The sequence below is a fragment of the Paroedura picta genome, chromosome 1, assembly GCF_049243985.1.
Source record: "Paroedura picta isolate Pp20150507F chromosome 1, Ppicta_v3.0, whole genome shotgun sequence".
Classification (NCBI taxonomy): domain Eukaryota; kingdom Metazoa; phylum Chordata; class Lepidosauria; order Squamata; family Gekkonidae; genus Paroedura; species Paroedura picta.
The window spans coordinates 78,213,873-78,240,768 of record NC_135369.1 but is presented as its reverse complement, the minus strand read 5'-3'; the positions used below and the strand labels follow the sequence as shown (position 1 = coordinate 78,240,768).

Sequence of the window (26,896 nt, the reverse complement as noted above, 5' to 3'; positions counted from 1 at the left end):
TTTACCCCCCAGCAAGCTGGGTACTCATTTTACCGACCTCAGAAGGATGGAAGGCTGAGTCAACCTTGAGCCGGCTGCTGGGATTGAACTCCCAGCCTCATGGGCAAAGCTTCAGACTGCATGTCTGCTGCCTTACCACTCTGCGCCACAAGAGGCTCTTTTCTTAAAATAGCATTTGTCAGAGCTCAGACAACTGAGAGCACGTGGAGAGAGCTACTGGTGAGAGTTGCTGCTGACCAGAGGCAGAGCTCAGACAACTGAGAGCAGGTGGAGAGATCTTCTGGGGAGAGATCTTCTGGGGAGAGTTGCTGCTGACCAGGTGAGGCTATTGTACTGACTGGATGAGGTGATTGTACTGACTGGATGAGGTGATTGCTGGGTAATTGTTGGGAGGATTAAAAAGGGCTGCTCCTCGCCAGAGGCTCTTAGCCTGGGGTTCTTGGCCGAGCAATTAGAATCAGTAGATTATATTTCCCTAGTACTTGCACTGCCTAGACATTACAATGGACCTCCAGGACACTCATCCCATCATCTGCAGTAAGTGTGACATGATTGAGAAGAAGAAGAAGAAGAGTTGGTTCTTATATGCCGCTTTTCCCTACCCGAAGGAGGCTCAAAGCGGCTTACAGTCGCCTTCCCATTCCTTCCTCCTAGAAGACAAAGTGGACTACAGTTGCCCCAAGTGTAAGCTGGTAAGACTTTTGGAGGAAAAGATTAGGGGATTAGAAAACAGAATTACTACTCTGACCCATAGTAAGAAAGGGGAGGAGTTCATAGACCAGAGCCCTGCAACTCGGAATAAAGAGAATACAGCCAATCCTGAAGAGGATAAGGAGATTGACCACACTAGGGAGCCTCTGCAGACAGTTCGGAAAAAGACTCAATGGCGAAGAGCGAGACAGTTCTCGTTGTCTTTGGAGGTCCAGAATAGATTTCACGCCCTTGCAGAGGAGGTGCAAGGGTCAACCAGGGAAGAGGTCCCCCAAAAAAGTCTAAGACAAAGGGAAGAGGCCACGGGGACAGAAGGAAATGGAGTTGAGAAGAAATAAAAAAGAGTACTGGTAATTGAAGACTCCCTGCTAAGAGGAATGGATCGCCATGTAGCTGGGCCCGACCCCCTAACCCGAGAGGTGTGTTGCTTGCCAGGGGCGAAAATTAAAGATGTTTCAGAACGGCTGCCCAAACTCCTCAAATCTACGGATCGCTACCCATTTGTCCATGTGGGAACAATTAACATGTCCCTGAATACCATCGCTCCTATTAAAAAAGACTATCAAGATCTGGGGAGGAAGCTCAAGCAAATGGGGGCACAAGTGGTATTCTCTTCAATCTTGCCTGTCAAGGGAAGAGGAATGCGTCGGGAGAGGAAGATAATGGAGGTGAATCACTGGCTGCGTAGTTGGTGCCGGCAGGAGAGATTTGGTTTCTGGGACCATGGGATAGGCTTTCTTGAGGAAGGCCTACTAGCACCTGATGGACTGCACTTATCAAAACTGGGGAAGAATGTGTTTGGCAGGAACCTGGGGAGATTCATCAGGAGAGCTTTAAACTAAAGCCACAAGGGGAAGGAGACTATCAACATAGGGAGTGTAAGGAAGGAGAACGATCAGGGGCAGCCCAACCGGCAAGGCCAGCTCATAGGGAACCAAAAGTAAAAGGATTCAGATGTCTTTATACTAACGCCCGAAGCATGGGCAATAAAAAGGAAGAGCTGGAACTTCTCATGCTGATGGAAAGGTAGTAGGCATCACTGAAACTTGGTGGAATGATTCTCATGACTGGAATGTAATGGTGGATGGATATGGACTGTTCAGAAAAAACAGAATAGATCGAAGAGATGGAGGAGTGGCACTGTATGTGAGGAAAGGGCTTACCTGTCAGGAAATTCTAGTGAAGGAGAGCATATCTACAGTGGAAAGCATCTGGGTGAAAATAAGCGAGGGGAAAACTAACAGTGTGGTGGTTGGTGTCTGCTACCGACCGCCTGACCAACGAGAGGATGTGGATGCTGCACTTTGTGAGCAGCTTGAGAAAATATCCAAGCGGCAGGACCTTGTCATCATGGGTGACTTCAATTTCCCAGATGTGTGCTGGGAAACAAACTCTGCGAAGCGTCCTCGGTCATGCAACTTTCTGACCTGCCTGGCTGACAATTTCATTTATCAAATGGTAGATGAACCCACAAGAGGTTCAGCCATACTGGACTTAATACTGACCAACAGGCAAGAGTTGGTGGATGAGGTGAAGGAGGTGGGGACCCTAGGGGGAAGTGACCATGTCCTCATAGAATTCCTTTTGAGATGGGGAGCCAAGGAATCTTGTGGCCAGACGCGGATGTTGGATTTTCGTAGGGCAAACTTTAATAAACTCAGACATGATGAGTGTCATACCATGGACGAGAATGCTGGAAGGGAAGGGAGCATGTGAAGGGTGGGCGCTACTCAAACAGCTATTGCATGCTCAATCAATGACTATCCCAGAAAGACGAAAACACTGCAGGAGCTCTAAGAAGCCTATTTGGATGAACAGAGAACTTCAAGAGGAACTAAGAAAGAAAAGGAAAATGTTCAGGAAATGGAGGGAAGGAAAGAGCTCTAAAGAAGAGTACCTACAGGTTACTAGGCACTGTAGCTCAATCATCAGAAAGGCCAAAGCTGAGAGTGAGGTAAGATTGGCCAGGAAAGCCCATTGTAACAAGAAAAGATTTTTCAGTTATGTGAGGAGCAAACGTAAAGTAAAGGAGGCAATAGGCCCACTGTTGGGTGCGGATGGACAAACTCTAACGGAGGATGCAGAGAAAGCGGAAAGGCTTAGTACCTATTTTACATCTGTTTTTTCCCACAGGTCAAAGTGTTTAGGCACATCTAGAGCTGGCCGTAGCCAAAGGATAGTGTCTGGGTGGCAGGTTAACATGGATAGAGAGGTTGTCGAGAGGCATTTAGCTGCACTGGATGAGTTCAAATCCCCTGGTCCGGATGAAATGCACCCGAGAGTGCTCAAAGAACTTTCCAGAGAACTTGCACAGCCCTTGTCCATCATCTTCGGGACCTCTTTAAGGACTGGAGATGCCCCGGAGGACTGGAATAGAGCAAATGTTATTCCGATCTTCAAAAAAGGGAGGAAGGATGACGCGGGAAACTACAGACCAGTGAGTCTGACCTCTGTTGTGGGTAAGATAATGGAGCAGATATTAAAGGGAGCGATCTCCAAACATCTGGAGGACAATTTGGTGATCCAAGGAAGTCAGCATGGATTTGTCTCCAACAGGTCCTGCCAGACCAACCTGGTTTCCTTTTTTGACCAAGTAACAGGTTTGCTAGATCAGGGAAATTCGGTTGATGTTGTTTACTTGGATTTTAGTAAAGCTTTTGACAAGGTTCCCCAAGATGTTCTGATGGATAAGTTGAAGGACTGCAATCTGGATTTTCAGATAGTTAAGTGGATAGGGAATTGGTTAGAGAACCGCACTCAAAGAGTTGTTGTCAATGGTGTTTCATCAGACTGGAGAGAGGTGAGTAGCGGGGTACCTCAGGGCTCGGTGCTCGACCCGGTACTTTTTAACATATTTATTAATGATCTAGATAAGGGGGTGGAGGGACTACTCATCAAGTTTGCAGATGACACCAAATTGGGAGGACTGGCAAATACTCCAGAAGATAGAGACAGAGTTCAACAAGATCTGAACACAATGGAAAAATGGGCAAATGAGAACAAGATGCAATTTAATAAAGATAAATGTAAAGTTCTGCAGCTGGGTCCTAAAAATGAAAAGCATGCCTACTGGATGGGGGATACGCTTCTAGGTAACACTGTGTGTGAACGAGACCTTGGGGGTACGTGGATTGTAAACTAAACATGAGCAGGCAGTGTGATGCAGCGGTAAAAAAGGCAAATGCCATTTTGTGCTGTATCAACAGGGGCATCACATCAAAATCACAAGATGTCATAGTCCCATTGTATACGGCACTGGTCAGACCACACTTGGAGTACTGTGTGCAGTTCTGGAGGCCTCACTTCAAGAAGTACATAGATAAAATTGAAAGGGTACAGAGGAGAGCGACGAAGATGATCTGGGGCCAAGGGACCAAGCCCTATAAAGATAGGTTGAGGGACTTGGGAATGTTCAGCCTGGAGAAAAGGAGGTTGAGAGGGGACATGATAGCCCTCTTTAAGTATTTGAAAGGTTGTCACTTGGAGGAGAGCAGGATGCTGTTTCTGTTGGCTGCAGAGGAGAGGACACGCAGTAATGTGTTTAAAACTTGAAGTACAACGATATAGGTTAGATATCAGGAAAAAAAATTTCACAGTCAGAGTAGTTCAGCAGTGGAATAGGCTGCCTAAGGAGGTGGTGAGCTCCCCCTCACTGGCAGTCTTCAAGCAAAGGTTGGATACACACTTTTCTTGGATGCTTAGGGCTGATCCTGCGTTGAGCAGGGGGTTGGACTAGATGGCCTGTATGGCCCCTTCCAACTCTATGATTCTATAAATATATTTTACCAAAAGGACTAAGAGTAATTTTTAAGATGTAAGCCCCACTCTCCTCCCTTTGTTTATTAAGGTCAAAGTTACTGTTAAATCATTTTCATAAAGCTGCATGCTGGATAATTATGGTATCTGAATCAATGTAAATCAACCTGAACACAATTAAATTTCACCACAGAAATACCTTGGTTAAACAAAGACAGAGGACTGAATCCTATGAATCGCCAATGGGGTTTTTATGTTAGGTTTGATGCTGTGATCCGCCCAAGACGGCGTTGCTGTGGGTGGTGGAATAGAAATTCAAAAATAAAATACATATATAAAAAGGTAAAGGAATCCCCTGTGCAAGCACCGAGTCATGTCTGACCCTTGGGTTGACGCCCTCTAGCGTTTTCATGGCAGACTCAATACGGGGTGGTTTGCCAGTGCCTTCCCCAGTCATGACCGTTTACCCCCCAGCAAGCTGGGTACTCATTTTACCGACCTCAGGAGGATGGAAGGCTGAGTCAACCTTGAGCCGGCTGCTGGGATTGAACTCCCAGCCTTATGGGCAAAGCTTTCAGACGGCTGCCTTACCACTCTGCGCCACAAGAGGCTCTAAAAAAAATACATATATAAATCTAACCAATCTTCTCACTTCCCCAGGAGCTTCCCAAGACCTCCGAAAAGCTGATGCTCCAAGTCACAGGAGCCCAATAGACATGTTACAGGGGGTAGCAATGATGGTAAATCATTTGTGGATCCATTGTTCTCATATTTTTTTGCCACAAAGCCTGTTTATCAACAGAAACTCCACTGGCAGAATGTAACTCAATTATCTTTTTTTGCAGCATCATACCATGTCTTATCATATGCTGTTCAGGAGAAGTCAGCTTTTCAAAAGTCTGCTGGTTCAAGGAAGAGGTAAGAAAATCCCACATTCACAGTCCATGAAGGGCTTGAAAAGAAGGACTGTCTCCTTCAATATGTCCTTGTTAACCAGCTATGATAATCAGGCAGGAATCTGTTGGCTACCCACCATTTAGGGTGGCCTGTCTGGCATCAACCAGAACTTAGGTCATAATGAGAGTCATGAAAGTTTGTAACTTAACTCAGAATCACACTGATAACCAATATAGCTGCTTCAAAATGGGCAACTGTTCCCAGTGACTAACGATAGCCGAGCTACCATATTCTGCACCATATGAAATTGTTAGGTTGTCTTCAAGGACAGCGCCACAGTAATACAATTGCATTACAGAAGCATGAATCAACATGGCCAGATCAGCTGAGTCTAAGTAAGGAGAAAGCTGGCAAATCAGATGGAGCTCACACAAGGTGCTCCTAGCTATGATACCAATCTGCTGATTAACCATTGCAAAGAAGAAAAACCTAGCTGATTCCAAACACAAACTCATTGGCTCTCCACTTTAATAATAAACTCACCTATATCATGGCACACTGTAATATTTATCTAAAAATAAGCAATGCATCCTATCAGTTTCTAAATCAACAACAGTAACTTAACACAGTAGGGCTGCATTAAAAGCTTTATTTTTTGTTTCTATGTACTGTTTTTATAGTTCAGTGCATTTCATGATTCTAGCAACCAATCAGTATACACTTCTGGAAGTATTTAAAACCAGGGTGAGTTAATCAGGGTTAAATCAACTAGCCCTGATGAAGACACTGAGCATTTCTTTGCAGTTTAGAAAGTAAACAGGAAAAGTTCAAAATAACAGCCATAGGAAGATCTGGTCCCTCTCTGTACAGGCCCCTGTATGGGTCTGGGAGGCCATGCTGTGGTCACCAGGGCATGGCCAGTTTTTCCTGAGATCAAAGGTAGATCCCTGTGGACTTCTGTGGCCTGTTGTCATCAGCCAGGGGTGGGTAGGGGGACAGAAACAGTTGGTTATTCCGCCATTATTGTCGATATGGGTTGTTGCTATGGTTTTATGTATTTTAATGGATTTTTATTGCAGTGGTCCTTGTGGACCTCGTTGTGAATCACCATGAGCCAATTGTTTGGGAGTGGCAGTCGATAAATACAAGCATAAATAAAAATAATAAATAATAAAGTATGGAACTGAATGCAGCCAGATACAAAAGTATGCTCTCATAACCAGATATGGACATTGAAAATGTTCTATGTACTTGGTGAGATTTGTCTGTGACCAACAGAAGCCCTAAAATCTCCAGGCTGTTCTTTCCACTGGCCCTGTAAATGCCATGGTCTAAAGCAGGGATAGTCAAACTGCGGCCCTCCAGATGTCCATGGACTACAATTCCCAGAAACCCCTGCCAGCAAATGCTGGCAGGGACTTCTGGGAATTGTAGTCCATGGACATCTGGAGGGCCGCAGTTTGACTACCCCTGGTCTAAAGAAACAATTCTTCCAAAAAACAAAACGGAAAATACTTGAACTATTAGGTTGAACACAACCAGTAATATAACTTAGCATTCCAACTTATCTTTTTTGTCTTTCTCGACCACAAAACAAAACATAAAGAAATCCTAGTGTAATTAGAAATCTGAAGTAAGTAAACAAATGTAAATAATGGAATGATAAAGAAAAGAACAAATGTGATTGGTAAAACAGTCACAAGATGCATATTACTTGTACAAGCAATCCTAAAAGCAATAAACAATAATCTCATTTAGAACCCTAGACTAGGAGAATAAAGCTGTAGGCACACACTATGCCAACAACGCTCTTGGCAGCAAAAGAAGTCAGCAGGCACACAGCAAAGGATAAAGGAGACTCCAGCCACTCTCAGACTGATTGGAGCACAAATTCAGGTCAGGCCAAAATAGCCATAAGGTCACTTAGCACATCAGGAAACCCCAGCCTGTCCCAGAACTCTGGTTTGTCGATACAATGTTTGCAATGGGCTCTGTGACTCCCCTTTTGGCAAACGTATGCTCTTTTAAATTCCTTCTGACCCCACAACTAACCTTCAGTTTACCTATTACATTTCCAGTTTCACCAGCAACTTATTTAGAATACTAGGGAAAAAGCCCATTTTATTCAGGAATATAACGGGTGTTAGATTGGGGGTAGGTGGGAGGTAGAAGAACTCTGCAGACGGCCTCTCCCTCCCCCCAGGACCTGGAAAAGCTGCAGGCTAGAGGCAGCAGGGGCAGCTCTCAAGCAGCAAGGATCTGCAGCCTCTGACGGAGGTAGAAGGAGGAGGGGGTGGTCAGGAGTGGGAAACAGAAGGCAATTGGCTGGCCGCTAGACAGACAGGCAAGCCGGTTGGAGGAGGAGGCAATCAGAGGCAGGACAGCCGCCCTGACCACGTGTTAAGCGCTGAGTGGCACTTAAGCCATGAGACCAGCTCCTCCTCCTAGCTCTTACCAGAAATATTAAGTGGAACGGATTTATTAGTTGCTCTTCTATCTTAAAGCAGTGGTATTAAAGCGGTGGCTCCCTCTCCCCGCCCCCCGCCCACCCAGTAAGAAACTTCCCAGGCCGCAAGCAAATCGGCCACAAAAGCAGCCGATTAGCTTGCGGCCCAGCAAGCTTTTTTCTGGGAGGGGGGAGGGGAGAAGGAAGCAGGGACGTGCATGCGCGGCACCCCCGTGCATGCATGCATGTGCGGGGGTGCAGCAGCGCATGGCACAAACGCGCATGCGTGGCCGGGTGATCGCCCTCCCCGCCGCCACCGGTCCGCAGCCTCAAGAAGGTTGCGGACCACTGTCTTCAAGAACTTCAAGGAAGTGTAAATTATTAACAGCAATAAAACAATACATAAAATCATTAGCCTAAAATCAATACCTTAAAACTGCCTGTAGGCAGATTAAAATTAATTAAATATCCTGAATAAAACTGTCTTTAGCTTTCTCCTAAAGGCTGAGAATGAAGGGGCTAGGAAAAGCTCACTAGGGAGAATGTTCCATAATGGTCAGGCTGCCCCTGTCCCTCTCGCATACTGAGTCTTTTAGTGCCCTCCTCCTCAAGTTTTGCTATGCATGAATAGCTGACATGATCAAACATAGATCTGAAGTTGTGTCACCCTCACTAGCAAAGAAGCGTTCAGATTTGTATCTCAGTATCTTCCTCCAATTCCAGACAGGCAAACAATAAATACATTAATGTTTAAGAGAACAATCATTTCTAGAGGAGGAAGCTAGCTTATTTGGAACACAACACTAAACAGTTGGATTTACTTAAACTGAAGAAAGCCTGAAGAAACACAGGAGATATTGCCCTGAGGTAATACCTCCAGTATGCAAAAAGACAGAAACCTTGTTTTTAGAGTTAAGAGACATGTACCCTTCCAGGAAGAACAACTGCTTTAACCACTCTTGATATTCCAAGGTCGTACAAACATAGGACACTTCCTTCTGTTTCTTCCAAGCCAATGAGCAAACCAGTTCTTTTCTGCCAGGAAAACTCTTTCACTGCAAGGATAGTAGGTGGCTGTTCATTCACTCCACTGAAACGATATGCAGATAGTCGCTCTCCTGTGACTGTGTTTACTACTTCAAGTTGAGGCCCACATGTCAGGCAAGCCAGCCCACTTCGCCCTAAATGGAAGTTAAAGAAATGTTTATTTATATTCAGGATTTTCCCTTATATTTTAATTGTATTGTCTACCAGCATAGTTTTTAATGACATTCAAAAATAATATTATTTTTACATACATCAAGTCATAGGCATACTTAGGGTTGGTTGAATGGAATAATCCCCATAAGAACACTTCCAGAAAGTTCCCCCCACCACCATGGCACTCCACAAAGAAATAGTATGTCTTGACATTCCTTGCCATGCACATTCGCACTTTTAAAGCATCCCATATTAGCACCCAACTTCCAACATGAAATCCAAGAGGACAATGGAACCAAGATAAGAAAGGAGCTGAATTACAATTGCATACTGCTTGCAGATGGGAAATGCTGCTCTAGGGTTATATTGGTCCAGGTGTACAGGTAATATGATGCACTTTAGTGTCTCTAATGCAACATTAAATGAAATGCAAAGGCAGATCCCCCACCTACCCATAACAGATGTCACACTTCAAGTCAGTGTACATTATATATTAAACTCAAGTGTTCAACCAGCCCCTCCAAACATCTAATCATCTGCTTGGAAAACATGCATCATTCATTCACTAAAAAGACATTTAATACACTTAATGCTAGCTTTCAGTGACCAATTTGCAAGACTACCAGACACATGGAAATGGACAGTGAAGGTGAGGGGGGGCAGGAGAGCATAAGCTAGTGACCTCTGAGTCAGGAATGTAGAACTACCAGGTTCCATCAAATCAACAAACTTCACTATCAGAGTTTGGGGCCAGAGGTATGATAGGTCAAAATGCAGCACACACACAAAAGTACCCTGGGCACTCAACATTTCATTTGGTATTGCTTTTAAAAAAAATGCTAAGAGTATTTACCAGGGAACACTTATCCAGCATGCTGCAAGTTAAAATACCAACCCCAGTCAGGTCACTCACACAAGACGAAATTATGTCTTACAAACAACACCATTCAGAGAAAAATCACCCAAAGGGAACTTGTTATAACTTCAAAAGCACCAGCAAATGCCTTGAAAAGAGAAATAACAAATCGGCAGATAAAGGCATAAAGAGAAAGGGGCCAATCTAGGCTCCCTGAGAAGGGAATTCCAAATGGGATAGTGCTGTAATTCAGTGAGCCCTGCTACATATTCACAGAGCTAACAACATCACAAGATGGAATACCAGACAAAGCTGTATACATTGACTTTGATGACAAAAGGATGTTCTCCCAAAAGCTATAGTACTTTGGTCACTGACTGACTCAGGTCACTCCCTAAGACAAGTTGGACCTAAAAACTAAACCACCACAGACAAGCCAATGCATTTGCTCTTTTCCTCAAGCAAATATATGCTGCATAGGCACTAGCTGAAGTTTTCAAATAAGGCACAATGCAAATTACATTATAGCAGTCTATACTTAAGGTTCCATCTATGGTAAAAGGGTAGCATACAAGGATGACCTGCTAAAGTTGAACAAAAGTGCCTCTGGCCATTGTGGCCACTGTGTAATCAAAGAGCTCGGCCAAGCTGTTTATTTCATTCTTTAGAGGAGCTGTAACCTGTCCTCTTCCCAAATGTTCAAGTTCACCAACCATCTATAACTCCATCTTGTCAGAACTTAATTTTTTGAATCCTTAAGGTCCTATTCTGCATCCGAGACCATGCAACTTACAGCTGGCCACTAACTTTGCCAGGGATTTAAGAAAACTATTTCCTATACAGATGCCGTTTCCTTTTCCCAGTTAAGAACATCATTCTTTACATTGGCTATTACATCAAATTCACTCTCAAGTCTCAAATTTACCTCCAGTGAATGTCCCATTAAGTACAGAGTCTAGCGTTATCTCATCTTCTCCAAGAGCTTGTATAGTCACTTCTGGAAACTGCAACAGGTTGCTGGTTACGTGAGCTGTCAGGTCTCGCATTGTTCACTGCAGACACACAAAAGGAAATTTATTCAGCAATTAGCTATAAATGCTATGCAATTGGCCTAAACTAAAATGGTTACAGTACTTCTTATTAAAGCTACACATACTGTGTCCAAACAAATCTAAATGCTACTGTTAGAATAAGTATGTGAATCAATCAAACTGTATCTTTTTTAAAAAATCAATGATCTTTATTGATAAAATATTTGGAATTTGTGATGATGTCTGGGAAGAAGAATATGGACTCTGAAGAAGCTAATGCAAAGGGACAAGGGAAACTAAAGATGGGGCTATCTAAGGTTCACTACTCATGTCTTTCTGTGGCTTCTGATATTTCAAGTACTCCACAGATGTTTAAATTTCTCCTACTAGTCACAAAAGAATTAGAAGGCAATTCCTAACCACTCTTATTTTTTCTTAAAAGAAACCATGCAATTACAACATAATCATATCTTGCATAGAACAGGTTCTATGCTTGCTGATCTGTGAATATGTAATTGTGATATCCGGGGGGGGGGGGCACAAGGAAATTGGGGGAGGGTGCATTATAAGGCTTGAACAGCAGGGTGCATACCTGGTTCTACCGCCTCCTTATCTTCTCTACTGTCCTCCTGCTGCAGGGATTTCAAGACTTATGCCTAAGCTTCATCCTTCCTCATGCCAGCCACTTACCATTAGGATACACCCCTGCCCCAAGATACTGCTAGGCCTTAAAGAGGGCTCGGAGGAGAGAATTTCTCTCTCCAGTAGGAGGACGGATGGGTGTTGCAGCAGGGACTGCCATGGAGATGGTTTTAGTGATAGAAACACCAAAAGTAGCACCAGGATGCTGCACAAGCTGGAGGTGGTGGAAATACTGCTGGAAGATGAGCTAGGACTGACAACACAATCCAATGCCATATTCTGAACTTAGCTATATAGTATGCCAGCCTCAGTATAAGGTATCAATTGTAGCAGTGTGGAAGTAATACCTGAAAAGACACCTTTTCTGAGGTAATGTGTTATGCTGCCTCCTTGCTTACCTTAGCATTTACAACTTAATTTTGCTGCCACCAAAGGCTCTTGTCTTAGAATTTTCAGTTGGACCCAAAGAACAGGAGAACTTCGTTATGTTTGATAAAATGACAGAATGGTGACTGCATGATGGACATCTCTGAGGTAAAAAGGGATCCTTTACGCTAAATAAAGCGGCTGCTTTCACTTAAACATAGAGTTTATTAAGAAGTAAAACAGTATAATAGTTTTTGTGTGGTTCATAAGCAAAACGGTTTCAGATGGGTACATAACTATAATCTGTACCATAAATAAAGGTGGACAGGGATGGTGGGAGGAGTTGGCACCCATTGCCTACCTGATTGGTCCCCTGGGGAGTCACTCTCCCCAGAGCACCAATCAGGCAGGGGTTACCGCACCCTTAACTGCCTCCATCTCTGATTGGTCCTTGGGGAGATGTGATGCCTCGACTGTCTCCCCTCTCTGCCTTCCAGCTGCATGAAGAGATGGTAATCAGGTAAGGCAGTCCCTGGTCCAAGCAGCCCCACTGCAGCCTTGCCCGTGTGGGTGGAGTGAGGGAGGGAGATGGGAAGCCCCCGCTGGAGCCTGCGTCCCCAAGCAACCTTGCTGTGGCCTCGCCAGAGCTGACCGAGTGGGGGGTGAGGAAGGCAGGGAGCCCCTGCCAGAGCTTGTGCCCGCCCCAAGCAGCCCCAATCCAGCCTTGCCAGGCCTTGGTGGAGCTGCCAAGATAGGGGGTGGAGCTAGAGATTGTTGTATTTTTTTGAACAATGGGCTGTTCTGCTAGCTGTTTGATAAATACTATTCTTTATCTGATGTTCCTTAAATAAGCCACAGCACTTCACTTTTCTCCCAATTAATTCTCTTCTGCTCTCACACAAAACCTCTCAGAAGAAACCAATCAACTCCAACCCTAGGATACAGCCACTATTCTATAATTATTATTTTATTATTTTTATAACCCACCCTTCCACAGTTGGGTCATAACACATACCAATCACCCATGCAGCCCTACTTCTTATTTATTTTCTTACTTTAAACCACAGCAAGATACATGTGAAATCCCACTTTGAAACATATACAAAATCTACATATCAAAATACAACATATCTCAATAACAGTCCCCTCCCACACTAATTTTACAAGCTCTTGTTCTGTTAAAGAGAGCCCTTGCTTTCTTTAAATGTTCAATTAACATACAAGCAACATAAATAGGCACAGGGAAGGGGGAGACTGTAGTCCTATCTTGGTACCTTAGAACAGTAGCATCCCGGTGATGGCTGCTGCCCACAACTATCACTCTCAGGCATAACAGTGTTACAGCCATATGATGTTCACATTCTAAAATATGTGTCTTCAAGCAAAGAAGAAGGATGGTGCCAGCCCAAGACCCTTTGTAGAGAGGGGTGGTTTAGAAATCTCGAAATAAATAATAAATAAATTGACTAAAATAAAATAAAAGAATGCACTACTCTGGAAAACTATGCATCTGGATGTATAAACACAAGGGGAAGACATAATCTGCTGTACTCCTCCAAGGAAAATATACCCCAAAACTTTTATCTCCCTGAAGTAAACTGCATAAAAAAACAATTCTGAGAGCCAGCAAATGAAGAATGGAAGAATTTCTTTTCACTTAGTTGACAGAAATTTTGATCACATGGATGCAGCTTGCTATTCTATAGATAGATGTTGCTTGCAGTAGTCCACCCAGATCAAAATGTCTTGCAACCACATGGGCCCTTTGCCTTCTCCTGTGCCAATAAGCTCACAGTTTGTACATGTATTCCCGAAAATATTCAAATGCTCTACATCAGGGGTAGTCAACCTGTGGTCCTCCAGATGTCCATGGGCTACAATTCCCATGAGCTCCTGCCAGCATTTGCTGGCAGGGGCTCATGAGAATTGTAGTCCATGAACATCTGGAGGACCACAGGTTGACTACCCTTGCTCTACATGGAACCTCAGGAGTACATGTGCTCCCTACCTGATGCATGGTAGAGTTTGGATTGTGTATGCTTATGGTGGACAATCGCTCCTATCCTATACAAATGAATCACACAAGTTAACCAGATTTTATATATATTTCAGGCATTACTCATCTTCCAGTCATACCTACATGTACTCTGAACATTCTTAAGGATCAATAACACGTACTATTACTTAGAAACCACCTCATATGCTTATTGGCAATGGCATCCCTGAACTACTATTAATTTTAAGAACCAGGGAAGTCCAGGGTCACTAGCAACCAAAGGCAAACTACCATGGAACATCTCTCAATAGGAAAACGCAGCAAGAACAGTCAGACTGCTGCCCCCTACTGCCCAAAATACCTCACAGCCCCTCTGGACACTTCCACTGCCCCCCCAGGGGGGCATACTACCCACTTGGGTAACCTTTATGTCAGATTTTAATAGTATGGCTCTATTCATTTACTGCTGTGAGTTTTTAAAAACCAAAGCTGCTGGATTAAATAATTTATTGAGGTCACTCAAATTCAATATCGCAATCAGAATGCAGCATCTCCACTTGTGTAAGAGGGGGAATTTCTGCTAACTTCCCCTCTTGATGCAGTCATGCCCATCTGGAACAAGTTTGGCAGGGGCAGGGGCAAGTACGGCAAACTGAGAATGATGCTGAATGAGGGAAGGTGGCAAAGGTTCTTGCTGCAATTGAGTTCTGTAGATCCAAGCCATTATCAAAAACCTCTGTTTGCATACAAAAAAAAATTATGTTAATGTGCCAAGTTTTGCATATGCTTATGCACAGGTGCATGGTAGGGTCTGATATCTTAGGTTCAAAACAGACTATGAATAGGTCCATTGAGGCCACTGAGACTGCTTATTCTGTAAACTGTAATCAACTGCCATAGTCCTTCAAGGGATTAAATCATGGTGTCTATGTTCTCAGTTCTACAGAAGTGACATTAAGGGAGGCTGTTATCGACTGAAATAACTGCCAAAGACCAAACTAGTAAGGTCTACTTACCATGCACATCACTACTCCCCCACTCATCCTTTCTAAACTTTCCTTCCTAGTTATGAGATTAACACTTAAGTTACCTTTAGGTAAACTGATCAATATGCCATAAAGCATTAAAAATAAGAGTTGTACAGCTAAACACAGCAAGAAACCATAAGCACAATTTTTTTCCAGTTCGTTATAAATCAAATACAGAATTGAAGGTAATGAAAAAGTGATATTTAGTATTGCATTTTAGAAGATATGAGTGGTAACGAAAGGAGAAAGGTAAAGCGAAAGGGCTGACCGATAGTGTAGTGTTTCTGAATAATTTGAAGAACATTGTGCAATTGAAAAGTCACATGCTAAATGAAAAATGTATGAATGTACTCAGGAACCAGTAGAAGAAATAAGACAATCTTGTGGGCAAGGTAAGGACACTCACAGAGGTGGCATTATCACATCATAATAAGTACAATTCAGTTTGGGAACAGTTTCCTGAAGCACTATGAAACATACTGTCATGAGTACATTACAAAGGAAGCAAACTGCAATTCAACTTCTACCAAATTAATTTTAAAAAGCAAGTAATGTTAACACTAATGATTTCTGTCCTGAATGAGTTCTGACTCCAGGTCCTATATTTTAGTTACTATCTCTGTTAACAGGCTACCCAAAGAAGTTTCTCTAATCTCAAATGCCACTAATTTACTTATGTACAATTCAAAGCTACAATAGGCAGCTTTGATCATCCTTAACAGTTTGACAGTATCATTTATGGGGCTTGGCTGCTTTTCAATGTACAAAAAAGCTCTTTCTGCAAGAGTAACAGCATGTAACTAATGGAAAAGATGCACCGAGTTGTGTACTCTGTTCAAGTTCCTGCTTTCACACAGTATTATTGTCACACATTCCTCTTTCTATGCGATGTAAAAACACAAATTCCCAGACTCTTAATAGCTAGAAATGCCATAGACGACAACCTTGCTTGAGGTTTTGAATTCACAGCCATACCTATCAGTTCAGAAGTACTTGCTGAAGTACACCTCTACAAAATTCCTAAAGCACAGATTAAAGTGGCAATCTGTAAACAGAATGTGATGGTTATCACATCATGAGGACATAACATAAAGCAGGCCACTGCATTCTGCTCTAACTGAAACTTCTGAATAGTCTACACTGGTGTCAACCCACACATGCCCTTCCATGGATTTTTTCCCCTTCCTCAAGCAGGATTCTAAAATTGTATTTATATTCCCCACATTTTGCGAGGTGAGTTAAGTTGAAGTTTCCATGACAGAGTTGGGCTTTCAACCTGGGTTTTCCAGATCCTAGTCTAATAATTTAACCCCTACACACAAGCTCTCCATAAGGTGAGAGAAGGTTCTTTCAGTTTCTAGGCAATCACTTCTAAAAGATCTGGTTGCAGGGTGTTGTATCTTGGTGCTAAGCAGCCGAGTTCTGCTATCTCTTTGCCTAATACATTCTAACAGCTTTCAAAGGACCCCCATGCTCCTATTCAATCTCTATCTAATTTCCCTTACCCACACAGAGAGAAGCAATTTCCAGTAGTAGAAGTAAAGCAGATAATGCAACAGATTTGCAGGCTCTTAGTCTCTAAAGCTGCCATGATTCTTGCAATGCACACTACAGCTCAGGGAGTTCAAATAATGCATAATTCAAGAAAAGATGGGGATCTGAAGTGCTTAGTTACCTTTTCCCTTAACCTAAAGAAAATGGAGATATCAAAAAACAGAACGGTAATCTTCTCCAAGTTGTTTACCACTTCAATATTTATTCATAAGCAGGTATATATGAAATAACTGGGTCTGCAGGTTATGCACTTCTTAGAATATCTGACTGAAACACACAACCTATTTCAAATCCAGATCTACTCACAGCTGATTTTTGGATAAAGTTTCCAGGGAAATTAAAGGACAAAACTCTACCAGCAACATTTGTACAGTGCTTTCAAATGCTCAAAAGCACACACTGTCATGCTGCAATTTCTCCAATAACTTTGAAAAGTGAGCAAATATTACTCCTATGTAGCAGAAGTATGTGTGGGGGGAACAGAAGGCTCATGCTAGGAGACAACAACTTCTTGATTTCACAGCAGAGGTCAGCCTGGAATTTGAGACTTCCTGGTTTACCATTCAGTCTTTTAGCCATTATACTATACCAACTCTCAAAAATACATTAACATCAAAAAAACACAGTAAGAATACCTACACTGCAATCCTAAAAAGAATTACATCTTCACAAAGCTACTGAAGTCAATGGACTTCAATGCTGCTTTAAACCTCTGCCCTTTTCAAACTTTTGACCATGGAGGATCTCTTGAAATAAATTTCTAGGCTTTGAGGACCATTACAAGTGCTGGCCACACCTTCCTGCCACGCCCCTCGGAAATAGCATAACCATCCACACACCTCTTTCAGTTCTTCTCCCTCACCTTTACTACTACTACTACTATTACTACAATGGCTTTGCCTTATGAAGGCTGGAAAGAAGGGCAGGACCTAAAAAGACAGCCCAGACCCATGCCACAACACTCTCAACGCTCTTCAATTTTTACACCCATGGCCTACTCACCAAGCCTTCTGGGGCTGGAGGGAGCCAATTCATTAGCCTATGGCCAAATCCTTTTAGGCAGGAGGGGAAAGGCTGCAGACCCTCTCTGAAGCTCCCACGGACCTTCAAGGGTTCAAGGTCCCCTGGTTGGGGATCCTTGATCTTCACAGATGGTGTCATTACACCAGTTAGGTTGGAAACTAGTACTTTTCCCTCTGTAGCTAAAATAAGAACACTAGTCTCCTTACAAGATTTTGACTTTTCCCAGCCAAGACTTTTCCCACCACACATATAAGTCATCCAAAACATGACCCATTATGTTTAAGTACAATGGCATGACAACCGAATTCAGTTTATAATATAGGCTAAGGTAACTCAACATAAGACTGCGCTGTAATTTATCTAAGACTAGCTTTGATGTTGTTTGAACTACGTTCAAAAAGCTTTAATAATGTACAGTGTGTCATTTATTTATTTATTTTATACTGCCTCAACCATATACTGCCTCAGCCTGGCGGAAGAGCTCCGTCTTGCAGGCCCTGCGGAAAGCTATTAACTCTGGCAGGGCCCTTAGCTCTTCCGGGAGTTCATTCCACCAGGTTGAACTTTATAAACTTCATGTCCCACCTGCAATCCGAAGTGATGGGGGTCTTATCTACCATAGTTTTCCTGTGTGCATGCATTATACCAGTAGTCCTGCGCAAGTTAGCACAAACCACAACTGCAAACTGTCAAGAGCCACAAGAGGCCATCAATATTCCCTGAGGGCCCATCAACCCAACCAAAGCACAAGGCTTTCCTGGTTTCTCAAAAACCCTAGCTAAGCCAAAGCAATTTCAATATTTATCAGTTTGCTTGAGATTGTTATTTAACAATGCAATCGTAGGCTCACTTAAGTAAGACACCTTGAACAATCTGGAACTTACTTACAATGGGGAAAGTATACCTTCTACAAGGCCAGGATCTAAAACTCCCCCCCCCCCCAAAAAAAAAGGTTGTTTTGCGATGGGTTCGCTGGGTACTCTTCATATGCCGGTGAAACAGGGCGCGAGAAAGCAAGCAAATGATTTATTTTCATAGAGCCATAAGTAACCATTCGAGAAATCATCAATGAATCCACTCGTTCTAACGCGGATTTTGAAGAGTCACGAACCGTGGGCCAAACAGAGAGTGCATTCGGATCTAATCCGCGAAGAGCTAGAATCTTATGTAGAAATTCTGCTATTCTCCCGAGATTTGGAAACCGCTGAAACAGGATTTCACTGGACTGCGGAAAAGGTCTAAGAGAAAACGGCAGCAGAGCGCAAACAGGCGGCCTGGCCCCAACATTTCGGCTTCTGGCTCGCCCCAATCAGCAGCAGCACGTTTCCCCAGCGCCGGCAATAGCCGCCGGGCCGAACACCCCCGCGGCCTTCCCCAGGGCACGGCGCCGAGGCTGAAGGCCACCTCCGGCAGGGAGCGGCGCTGGGCCAGAGGAGGCCTTGGCCCCCCTGAGCCTCCCCGGCGGAAGGCGCGTGGGGGGGGGGCGGCCGCCGCCTGCACAAGGCTGCCCGGGGGGGGGGGAGGCGGCCCAAGCAGCCGGCGAGCCATGTGCTGGGCGAGAGCGCGCTTATGTAAGGAGGCTGGCGGCGGCGGCGGCGCCCCGCGGGCCTCCCCGCTCTGTCCGCGGGCAGCCGCCGGGCCTAGTCAGGAGGCTCCGCAAGCCAGCCTCCCCCCTCGCCGGGTACCTGCTGCTGCTGCCGTAGCGGGTGTCGCCGCCTCCACCGCGCCGCGGGGCCCTCGCTCAAGGCAACCACATCGCCCGCGCCGCGCCGCGCCTGCAGCGGTTAAGGGAGGAAACGGACGGGCGCCCTTTGCGGGATGGGCTCTGTGGGCCGGGCCTCCTCAGGCCGCCGCGCTTCGTCCGTCCGTCCGTCGCTCTGCGCAGCAACCTCCTCCCTCCCCCCCCCGCCCCATTACTCACCGGCAGCCAACGGGGGGGGGGGGTGGACGAAAGGGAAGGGCCCGCTCTCGCGAGAGCAAATCACAGCCGTCGCGGGAATTTTGAAATTCTTAACCCCCCGTCCCTTTTCCCCCCTTGCCTTTAAAAAAAAATTGTTGCCGTTCGCCAGGCCTGAAGCCGTCCTTCCTAGGTAGGCGGAGCGCAAAATACCCGGACTCAACTACAAATCCCAGCCTGCATTGCAGGTAACGTGACCACCGTGCCAAAAGTCCCCGGCGCCTTAAGGGGCGAGTTGACGAGATCCTCCTGCTGCTGTATTTCCAGCCCGCCCTTTCCTTCGGGCTCAGGTGCTGGTGGGGTATTGGTTTGGCCCCTGGAGCCCTCGCCGTCAGCTGCGTTGGGTGCGCGGAGCGTCCCAAGTGAACTTCCAGCGCGGTCTCTCCACGCGCAAGATCATCGGTGCTGCGCTTCGAGAAGAGAAGGCGTGCCTATCCTGCAGGGACGTCGGAGGCATCGGGCTGCAAGGAGAAGGGCTGGAAGGGAGCACTGACATTTCTGAGGTGGACTCCGTGGTCAGCCATCACCTGCCGAGGGTGAATGCTCGGATTGGCGCCTCGGTGCTGCTTCGAAGGAGCAACGAACAAGGCCGGGGACAGTATCAGTGGAAGGACTCCCCCAGCTGGATTTAACGACTTTTCAGGGGATCTATTATGTGTCTCGTTTTAACTACCATGGCTTGTCAGCCCTTCTTTCCTCCTTTCAGATTAATTGCGGGTATTTCACCCCAGCTCATCGATTGCTATAAATAAAATCAGATTTTTTTGAGAAGATTTTTATGCGAGGTGATATTGTGTGGGACGTTAATGGATAGCGACTCCCTTGGTGAAAGGAGGCCATGTAATTTAGATACCTAACTGCTGCCCATTGAACACCTGGCATGCTCGCATATTCCCAGTAGTTAATTCCCAAGACCTTAACACCAGGCAGCACTCTCCTCAGATGTTGAATCGGACATGCATCGCCTGGTCCTTTGCTGGGGAAATTCTTTCTTTGAAGGCTGGGGAAAGCCCTTCTGTTCCCCTGCCATGAAATAGTAGTGTGACAATCCAGACCCAGATAAAAGTGATGGAACACAGAGGTGTTGGCAGTGTCCAGTGCAAGCCCTTCAGTGATTTTTTCCTCCTTCACATGAACACATGAATCTGCCTTATACTGATCAATTCTTCGGTCTATCAAGTTCAGTATTGTCTCTGCCAACTGGCAGCAACTCTCCAGAGTCTCAGGCAGAGGTCCTTCATGTGACTTACTATCTGCTCTTTTTAACTGGAAATGACAGAGATTGGACCTGAAACCTGAAACAGACTCTCCCCTTCTTCAGCCTTCATGCCCACCACTACCCTGTGTGCTGGTAGATGGCCTTTTTAGAAAAGGCAGTTGGGTTTTATTTCTGGAACTGAACTGGGACAGTTTAAATAAAAGTGGTGACACACGCACACACACCATCGCCATCTAAATCAGCTGTTGCTTCAGTGAGGAGTACCCATGGCCATGTTTGTGGCCATCCTGTGTTTTAAAGTCTTTACTGTCATTCTTGAGAAATGTATTTCCTCCCCCACTATGGTCCCTGCGGTTACACTATCAGTGCAACATAGTCAGACTTACAGATTTCTGGTAGTGCACAGTGTTGTATACCAAACTTTTCTTTACAAGGGCAGAAATGGGATTTCCATCAGTATTTATGGAACAGCAGGTATGCAGTGTTCTTACACAGTGAGGACAGTGGGATGACAAATTGTTAATTCTTTACTGAAACATAAAAACAAATGCTACATTTATACAGTAAATGCCACCTTTTGGCTACCTGTGCTTATAGCACTAATGTAAAAGTATCTTTGTGATCATTATGCCCAAAGATGCTGGGGACCATGGGATGGAATGAGAAAAGGGGAAAAAATGGCAAAGGAACAAAGACAGACCCCATGGCCCTTTGGACATGGGAACAATAACAGTGTTGGAGAACATGTCTGGCTATCCCAAAGGATATGCAGGTATATATGGGTGAAGGGAGGAAAATTTGTTCCTACCACATATTTTACTTTTTGACACAACTGCATTATGGAATTTATTGCAATGGGCATTACCTTTAGATAGTTTCAAAATAGGATTAGCTATATTAGTGGTTGTTGGAATTTTTGGCAATCGTCATGTAGTATTTTCAAGGCAAGAGACATTCAGAGGTGGTTTGTCATTGCCTGCCTATACCGAATACATAGTCCCTGGTGGCTGCCTATCCAAATACTAACCAGGGCAGGCCCATCTTAGCTACCAAGATCTGTTGGGATAAGGCTAGCCTGAGCTATCCAGGTTAGGGCTGATTAATGGAAGCAGGCCAATTATCAATGGGTATTTACATAATGGGGGGGGGGTGCAAAGCATTGCTGTTATGTAATTGTCAGGAACTAAGCAATTGAGACCCAGCAAACTCACTCCATAGACATCACTATGGGCTTCAGTAGAAAGCTTTAAGTGAAAAGTCTTTATTTGGAAAAGTCAGTGAAGTAAAGTCCACACATTGCGTATGCTCACAGACAGCAAGTTTTGACAGAAACAACGTAGTAGGGGGTGGTAGAACATATATACCTGGGCCTTGAGAAAGGGGCAAGGCAATAAACCAACTTAGGTGGGGAAAGTAGGACCTCAGGTGGGGAAAGTAGGACACAGGAAAGTAGGACCTCAGTGTCCTTTGATATGAAGTGGTGCAATTTCCCCATCTGTTGTTTTGGGCTCCGGAGAAGGCAGCCTTGAAAAAGGAAGATAGTGAGGTGCAGTGAACCCAGGAGAAGCCTTTGAAATGCAAGCTGAGACCAAGGAGGGGTGGCGCTCTGAGCCCCATGGAGATGCCAGAATCAGGCAGGAGCCCAGGAAGCACTGGGAGGAAGAATGTGGAAACCGGGGCAGGAACCAGGGGTTCATGACAGTAATGTTCTGCCAGGGCATGCCATAGGCATATTGTTGGTTAGTGTTGGAGGCACAATGCTAGATCAGCTCATTAGTTAGTCTATCCTGGCTTTCTTTGCCACATGCTAATTTGTCCTTTCACTTCAAGAAGGATGTAGTTAAAATTGAAAGGGTACAGAGGAGAGCGACGAAGATGATCTGGGGCCAAGGGACCAAGCCCTATGAAGATAGGTTGAGGGACTTGGGAATGTTCAGCCTGGAGAAAAGGAGGTCGAGAGGGGACATGATAGCCCTCTTTAAGTATTTGAAAGGTTGTCACTTGGAGGAGGGCAGGATGCTGTTTCTGCTGGCTGCAGAGGAGAGGACACGCAGTAATGGGTTTAAACTTCAAGTACAACGATATAGGCTAGATATCAGGAAAAAGTTTTTCACAGTCAGAGTAGTTCAGCAGTGGAATAGGCTGCCTAAGGAGGTGGTGAGCTCCCCCTCACTGGCTGTCTTCAAGCAAAGGTTGGATACACACTTTTCTTGGATGCTTTAGGATGCTTAGGGCTAATCCTGCGTTGAGCAGGGGGTTGGACTAGATGGCCTGTATGGCCCCTTCCAACTCTATGATTCTATGATTCTATGATATTTGGGTACCTACTTTTTGTATTAGTACTCCAAAGGTGAGGCTAGCCGTATTACTCTGGAGATGCTAAAAATTAGTTCATGTATGTGGTTTTACCCCTCAATGACTTGCACCTTATATGATCAACCTCCCTACAAAAGAATTGTGACTTTTGACCGCATGACCAAGGTGACATCAGGCTTATGGTTTTAAACAGTGAGGGAAAGTTGTTACACAAAAAATCTACTGACAAAGATTTTCACCCCTAATGTGGAACATCCACTTAAGGGCTGCTCTCTTTGATTGATGGCCAGGGGAGGGAGGAAGCGAGGAAAAATATTGCCTCCTTTGTTTCGATTTCGTCGAGACTGGAAACTTGTGCATTACGAGAGCATCGCTAGTGGGAGAACCCTTTTTTCAATTGAACCGGCTGTGTGCGTTACTGAGACCTGCTGCTTTTGCTTCCAGCGCTTTTCAATAGCGCTCAGACTTAGCGAAATTGCCCGTTGTGCGGAATTGCCCATGGTCTGACTGAGTACATGATTTGACTTGTCACAACTGTTAACAAACACATATATTTTAACATAAGAAACCCACACTGTCCCAGACAAGCAGAAGTATCTAGAAACAGATCAGCATAACCCTTTATGTCACATCATATGCTGCAACAGTACTGTTAGAATTGCCTGCCGCAGTCTCTTAGTGGAAGTAAATTCCCGCTGCAACAAGAAGTATTATAGCTCAGTTCAGTCACAGATTCATTATTTATTTGTTTTCTTACTCAGTTTATTAATGATGTTTGACAAGAAAATGACATGTCCAATTAAATAATTCTTGTGTTATCAGAACAATGCTGCTAATTCTTAACACGTTCAGCAAGACTTCACTTGTAAGACAAGACAAGAACACAGATTAAGTGATCCATAACTCTCTGGATATGGTCTCTTTAGGAGGAGACCAGCAAATGACAGCTGTCTCCTAACAGAATATTTGTAAATATGATGACTCTTTTAATAACAAGATACCAACCAGCAATCATCAAAGCTCCTCCTAATAAAAAAGCAGCACCAGGGACTGGAAGCCATGCAGATGTGAAGAAATCTTCTTCATGTGTGAAGACACACATGATAGGCAGGTCTGTGATTCTCCCTCCTATTATTTCTTTTTTTAGCAAAAAGCTGCCATTGGAAGCTAAAATTGATAGTGGAGGATCAGCACAGAGGAAGGACAGTTCTAGCACTAGCCCAAAACCCTGATGGCGGTACCCCCGGCCCTACCTTTGTGTGCCAGGGGTGGCATGGATGACATCCCTGCAGCCAGCCAGCCTGCCACGCAAGCTGGTAGCTGGGTCGAGCGGCAGGCTGGGCAGGGTGCCGCAGGAGCACTGTCCTTGGCGGCCGGGGAGCGTCTACGCGTAAGGCTGCGAAGTACGCCTTGTGGCCAGCTTCTGGGAGTGGCCTCTCCAGGGGCTGGCCCAATCCACCCAGATTGGCCCGTGCAGGCAGAAGCGGTGTCTGCCAAAATATTAGAGCCATTAATGGTTACAGATAAACGTTCCTGGAGTAGAGGTTACTTCATCACATACCTCTGATGCTTGCAACTGATGAAGTCCAAGAATGCCTTTCTGTTTGTGTTGCAGTAAACTAATATGGTAACCCCTCTGAATGATAAAATTAAACTAGACTGTGCTCTTTGGCAGCATACATGTAGTTTTAAAAAACAGCTTATACAAAGTTTCCTTGGAAGGCAGTTATTTTAACTGTTTATATTGAAGGGGATCTCTTATGTACTCTTCTGCAGCATAAAATTAACTTTAAAAATCATGGCACATATGGGGTATATTTCAATTGTTTTTTGTTGTACATTGCCAGTAGGTAGAATTGTGCTTTGGTGTAACATAACAACAACAACAACAGCTTCACCTTCAGGAAATGTCTTTTGAAATATTTTACTTCTTTCTATTGCATGCAGTTTTGAAATGTAACTCTAGAAGAGTCTTGAATTCCAATGTTATCAGTTCCACTCTGGTAGCCATTTCAAGTAATATGGAACACCAATATCAGAGAGGTCTTTGACCTCTGAACATTATGAAAACCTCAGTAATACTGAGCAAACACAGGACTAATGGGAAAAGGATCAAGTATTGGTCACATACTCATCCTCTAATTTCATCCTCTAATGGCTGCTTTTCATTTACAAATATGTGGGGGGAATTATGCAGATACCCATATGTTTTACCTCTTGTACAAAGTAAACAATTACTCCAGTATTGTAGCAATAATCAGTTCATGAAACGACTACATCAGAGGTCCCCAACCTTTTTGAGCCTGCAAACACTTTTGGAATTCTGACACAGGGCAATCAGCACAAAATGGCTGCCACAGGAGGCGGAGCCAACCACAACATACTAGGAAGTGGGGTTATATATAACCCTAACTGTACATCCTCAGCATTTCAGCCAGAAGTTCTGTTTAACAGGATGCCTTTTGATCCCTGCATTCACATTCTGACAACACTCAAAGGGCACCAGGAAAGGTGCTGGTAAACACCAAATCACCTACAGACACCATCACATTATACCAAAATCATTCTCTTTGAAACTCACACAAACATTAATAATAAAACTTTTTCAAAGTTAGACAGTACAAAGACACAAAACGCCAACAACCTCCCTCACTCCCAAAGTCTAGACAATTGTCCTTTAGAATATAAAAGGAATCAAGGCTTTTCTTGATCTTGGATAGCCTGTGAATTTTCTTAGATAGTACCTGAAAGAAAGGAAATACAAAATAAAAATTAAAGGAGCAAAAGTTGTATTATACAATATTCCTACATGTAATGCTTAAAGAGTGCCAAATTCTATTAGGGTATCTGTTACATTACTTTTGAAAGCTCATCAAAGTGAATTTCAGTAAGGGGACCGAAAGCTTGTTGATTTTTAGAATTAATTATGATGGCTAACATAACTTCTACAGTTTGTTTCAAACAGAATGAACACCCATGCTTTATTTTAGCTATGGTTAATTTGTGAAACCAGGATTTAACTTGCAGCTGGTCATGCATATCCTAGTTTGCCTTGCCAAATGTTTTCATTATCATCATTCCATATCCAATGAGGATAGGGCTGGGGAACACACAGGACTCAACCAGGATTTAACCAGGGTATCTGCATTCACACATCATGCTAAACATAATTTAAGACTAACTGTGGTTACAAAACCCAACTTTAAGCCATGGTTTCATATTTCAGTTTTATGGTTCTGAACTAATCATAGTAGAATAGCCTTCATTCAGATAATCATACTAGTCATAATTAGTCTAATTAAAATATTGTTTTGTGTGATTTGATGTCTGGACTAAGCCTGTGGTTCAGGAACTTTATTGTTTGATGTCTGAATCAATAAACCATAGCACAACAAAAGTAGAAACCAACAGCAAGACACACAGATCAAGACCTTCCCCTGATGTTGCCTCCTAGCTCTCGAATTCAGAGGTTTAGTGCCTCCGAACATGGAGGTTCCCTTCAGTCACCATGGCTAATAGCCACTGATAGACCTATCTTCCATGAATCCAATTCTCTCATAGGCCTATTATGCATGGCCGCTGAAACGGTGGCATGGAGAACGAGAAGGAGGAAGAAGCGAAGCAAACCGATTATGCACGGGATGGAACACAACGGCGGCAAAACCCAGAGTATCCGATTATGCACGCAGATACTCCGGAGCCGCTTCTGGTTCCGCCCTGGTCCCAGGAAGCTCCACTTTCTTCCGCATCTCGCTAATGTGGTTTTTTCGGCGGCATACGTTGACTCTGCACCCGGTTGCCGCCTGCAGCGTGCATAATTGGTGATTTTAGCCGCCGCCATTCCACCCCGAATGCAGACTTTCCACTCCGTGCATAATGGGCCATAAAGGTGCTTATT

At 44.3% G+C, this 26,896-nt stretch overlaps 2 protein-coding genes across 5 annotated transcripts in view; both read right to left on the bottom strand.

The window, feature by feature from the left end:
* AHCTF1 (AT-hook containing transcription factor 1) overlaps positions 1 to 19,816 on the bottom strand; it is a 70,849-nt gene extending 51,033 nt beyond the window's left edge. For 2 of the 4 annotated variants that reach the window (XM_077344278.1, XM_077344284.1), the window contains exons 1-3: positions 19,192 to 19,420; positions 10,792 to 10,918; positions 8,738 to 8,991 (exon numbers count right to left, since the gene is read on the bottom strand). In XM_077344278.1, coding sequence (XP_077200393.1) covers positions 8,738 to 8,991; positions 10,792 to 10,912 — 375 coding nt within the window. In that variant the 5' untranslated portion in view covers positions 10,913 to 10,918; positions 19,192 to 19,420. The other 2 variants (XM_077344282.1, XM_077344283.1) reach the window with 2 other exon arrangements.
* Positions 19,817 to 23,696: 3,880 nt separating this feature from the next.
* Positions 23,697 to 26,896, bottom strand: part of SRD5A2 (steroid 5 alpha-reductase 2) — a 48,389-nt gene continuing 45,189 nt past the window's right edge. Inside the window, exon 5 of the mRNA XM_077344276.1 lies at positions 23,697 to 25,742. Within this exon, the coding sequence (XP_077200391.1) occupies positions 25,676 to 25,742 (67 nt within the window). The 3' untranslated portion in view covers positions 23,697 to 25,675. The remainder of the gene's footprint in view (positions 25,743 to 26,896) is intronic.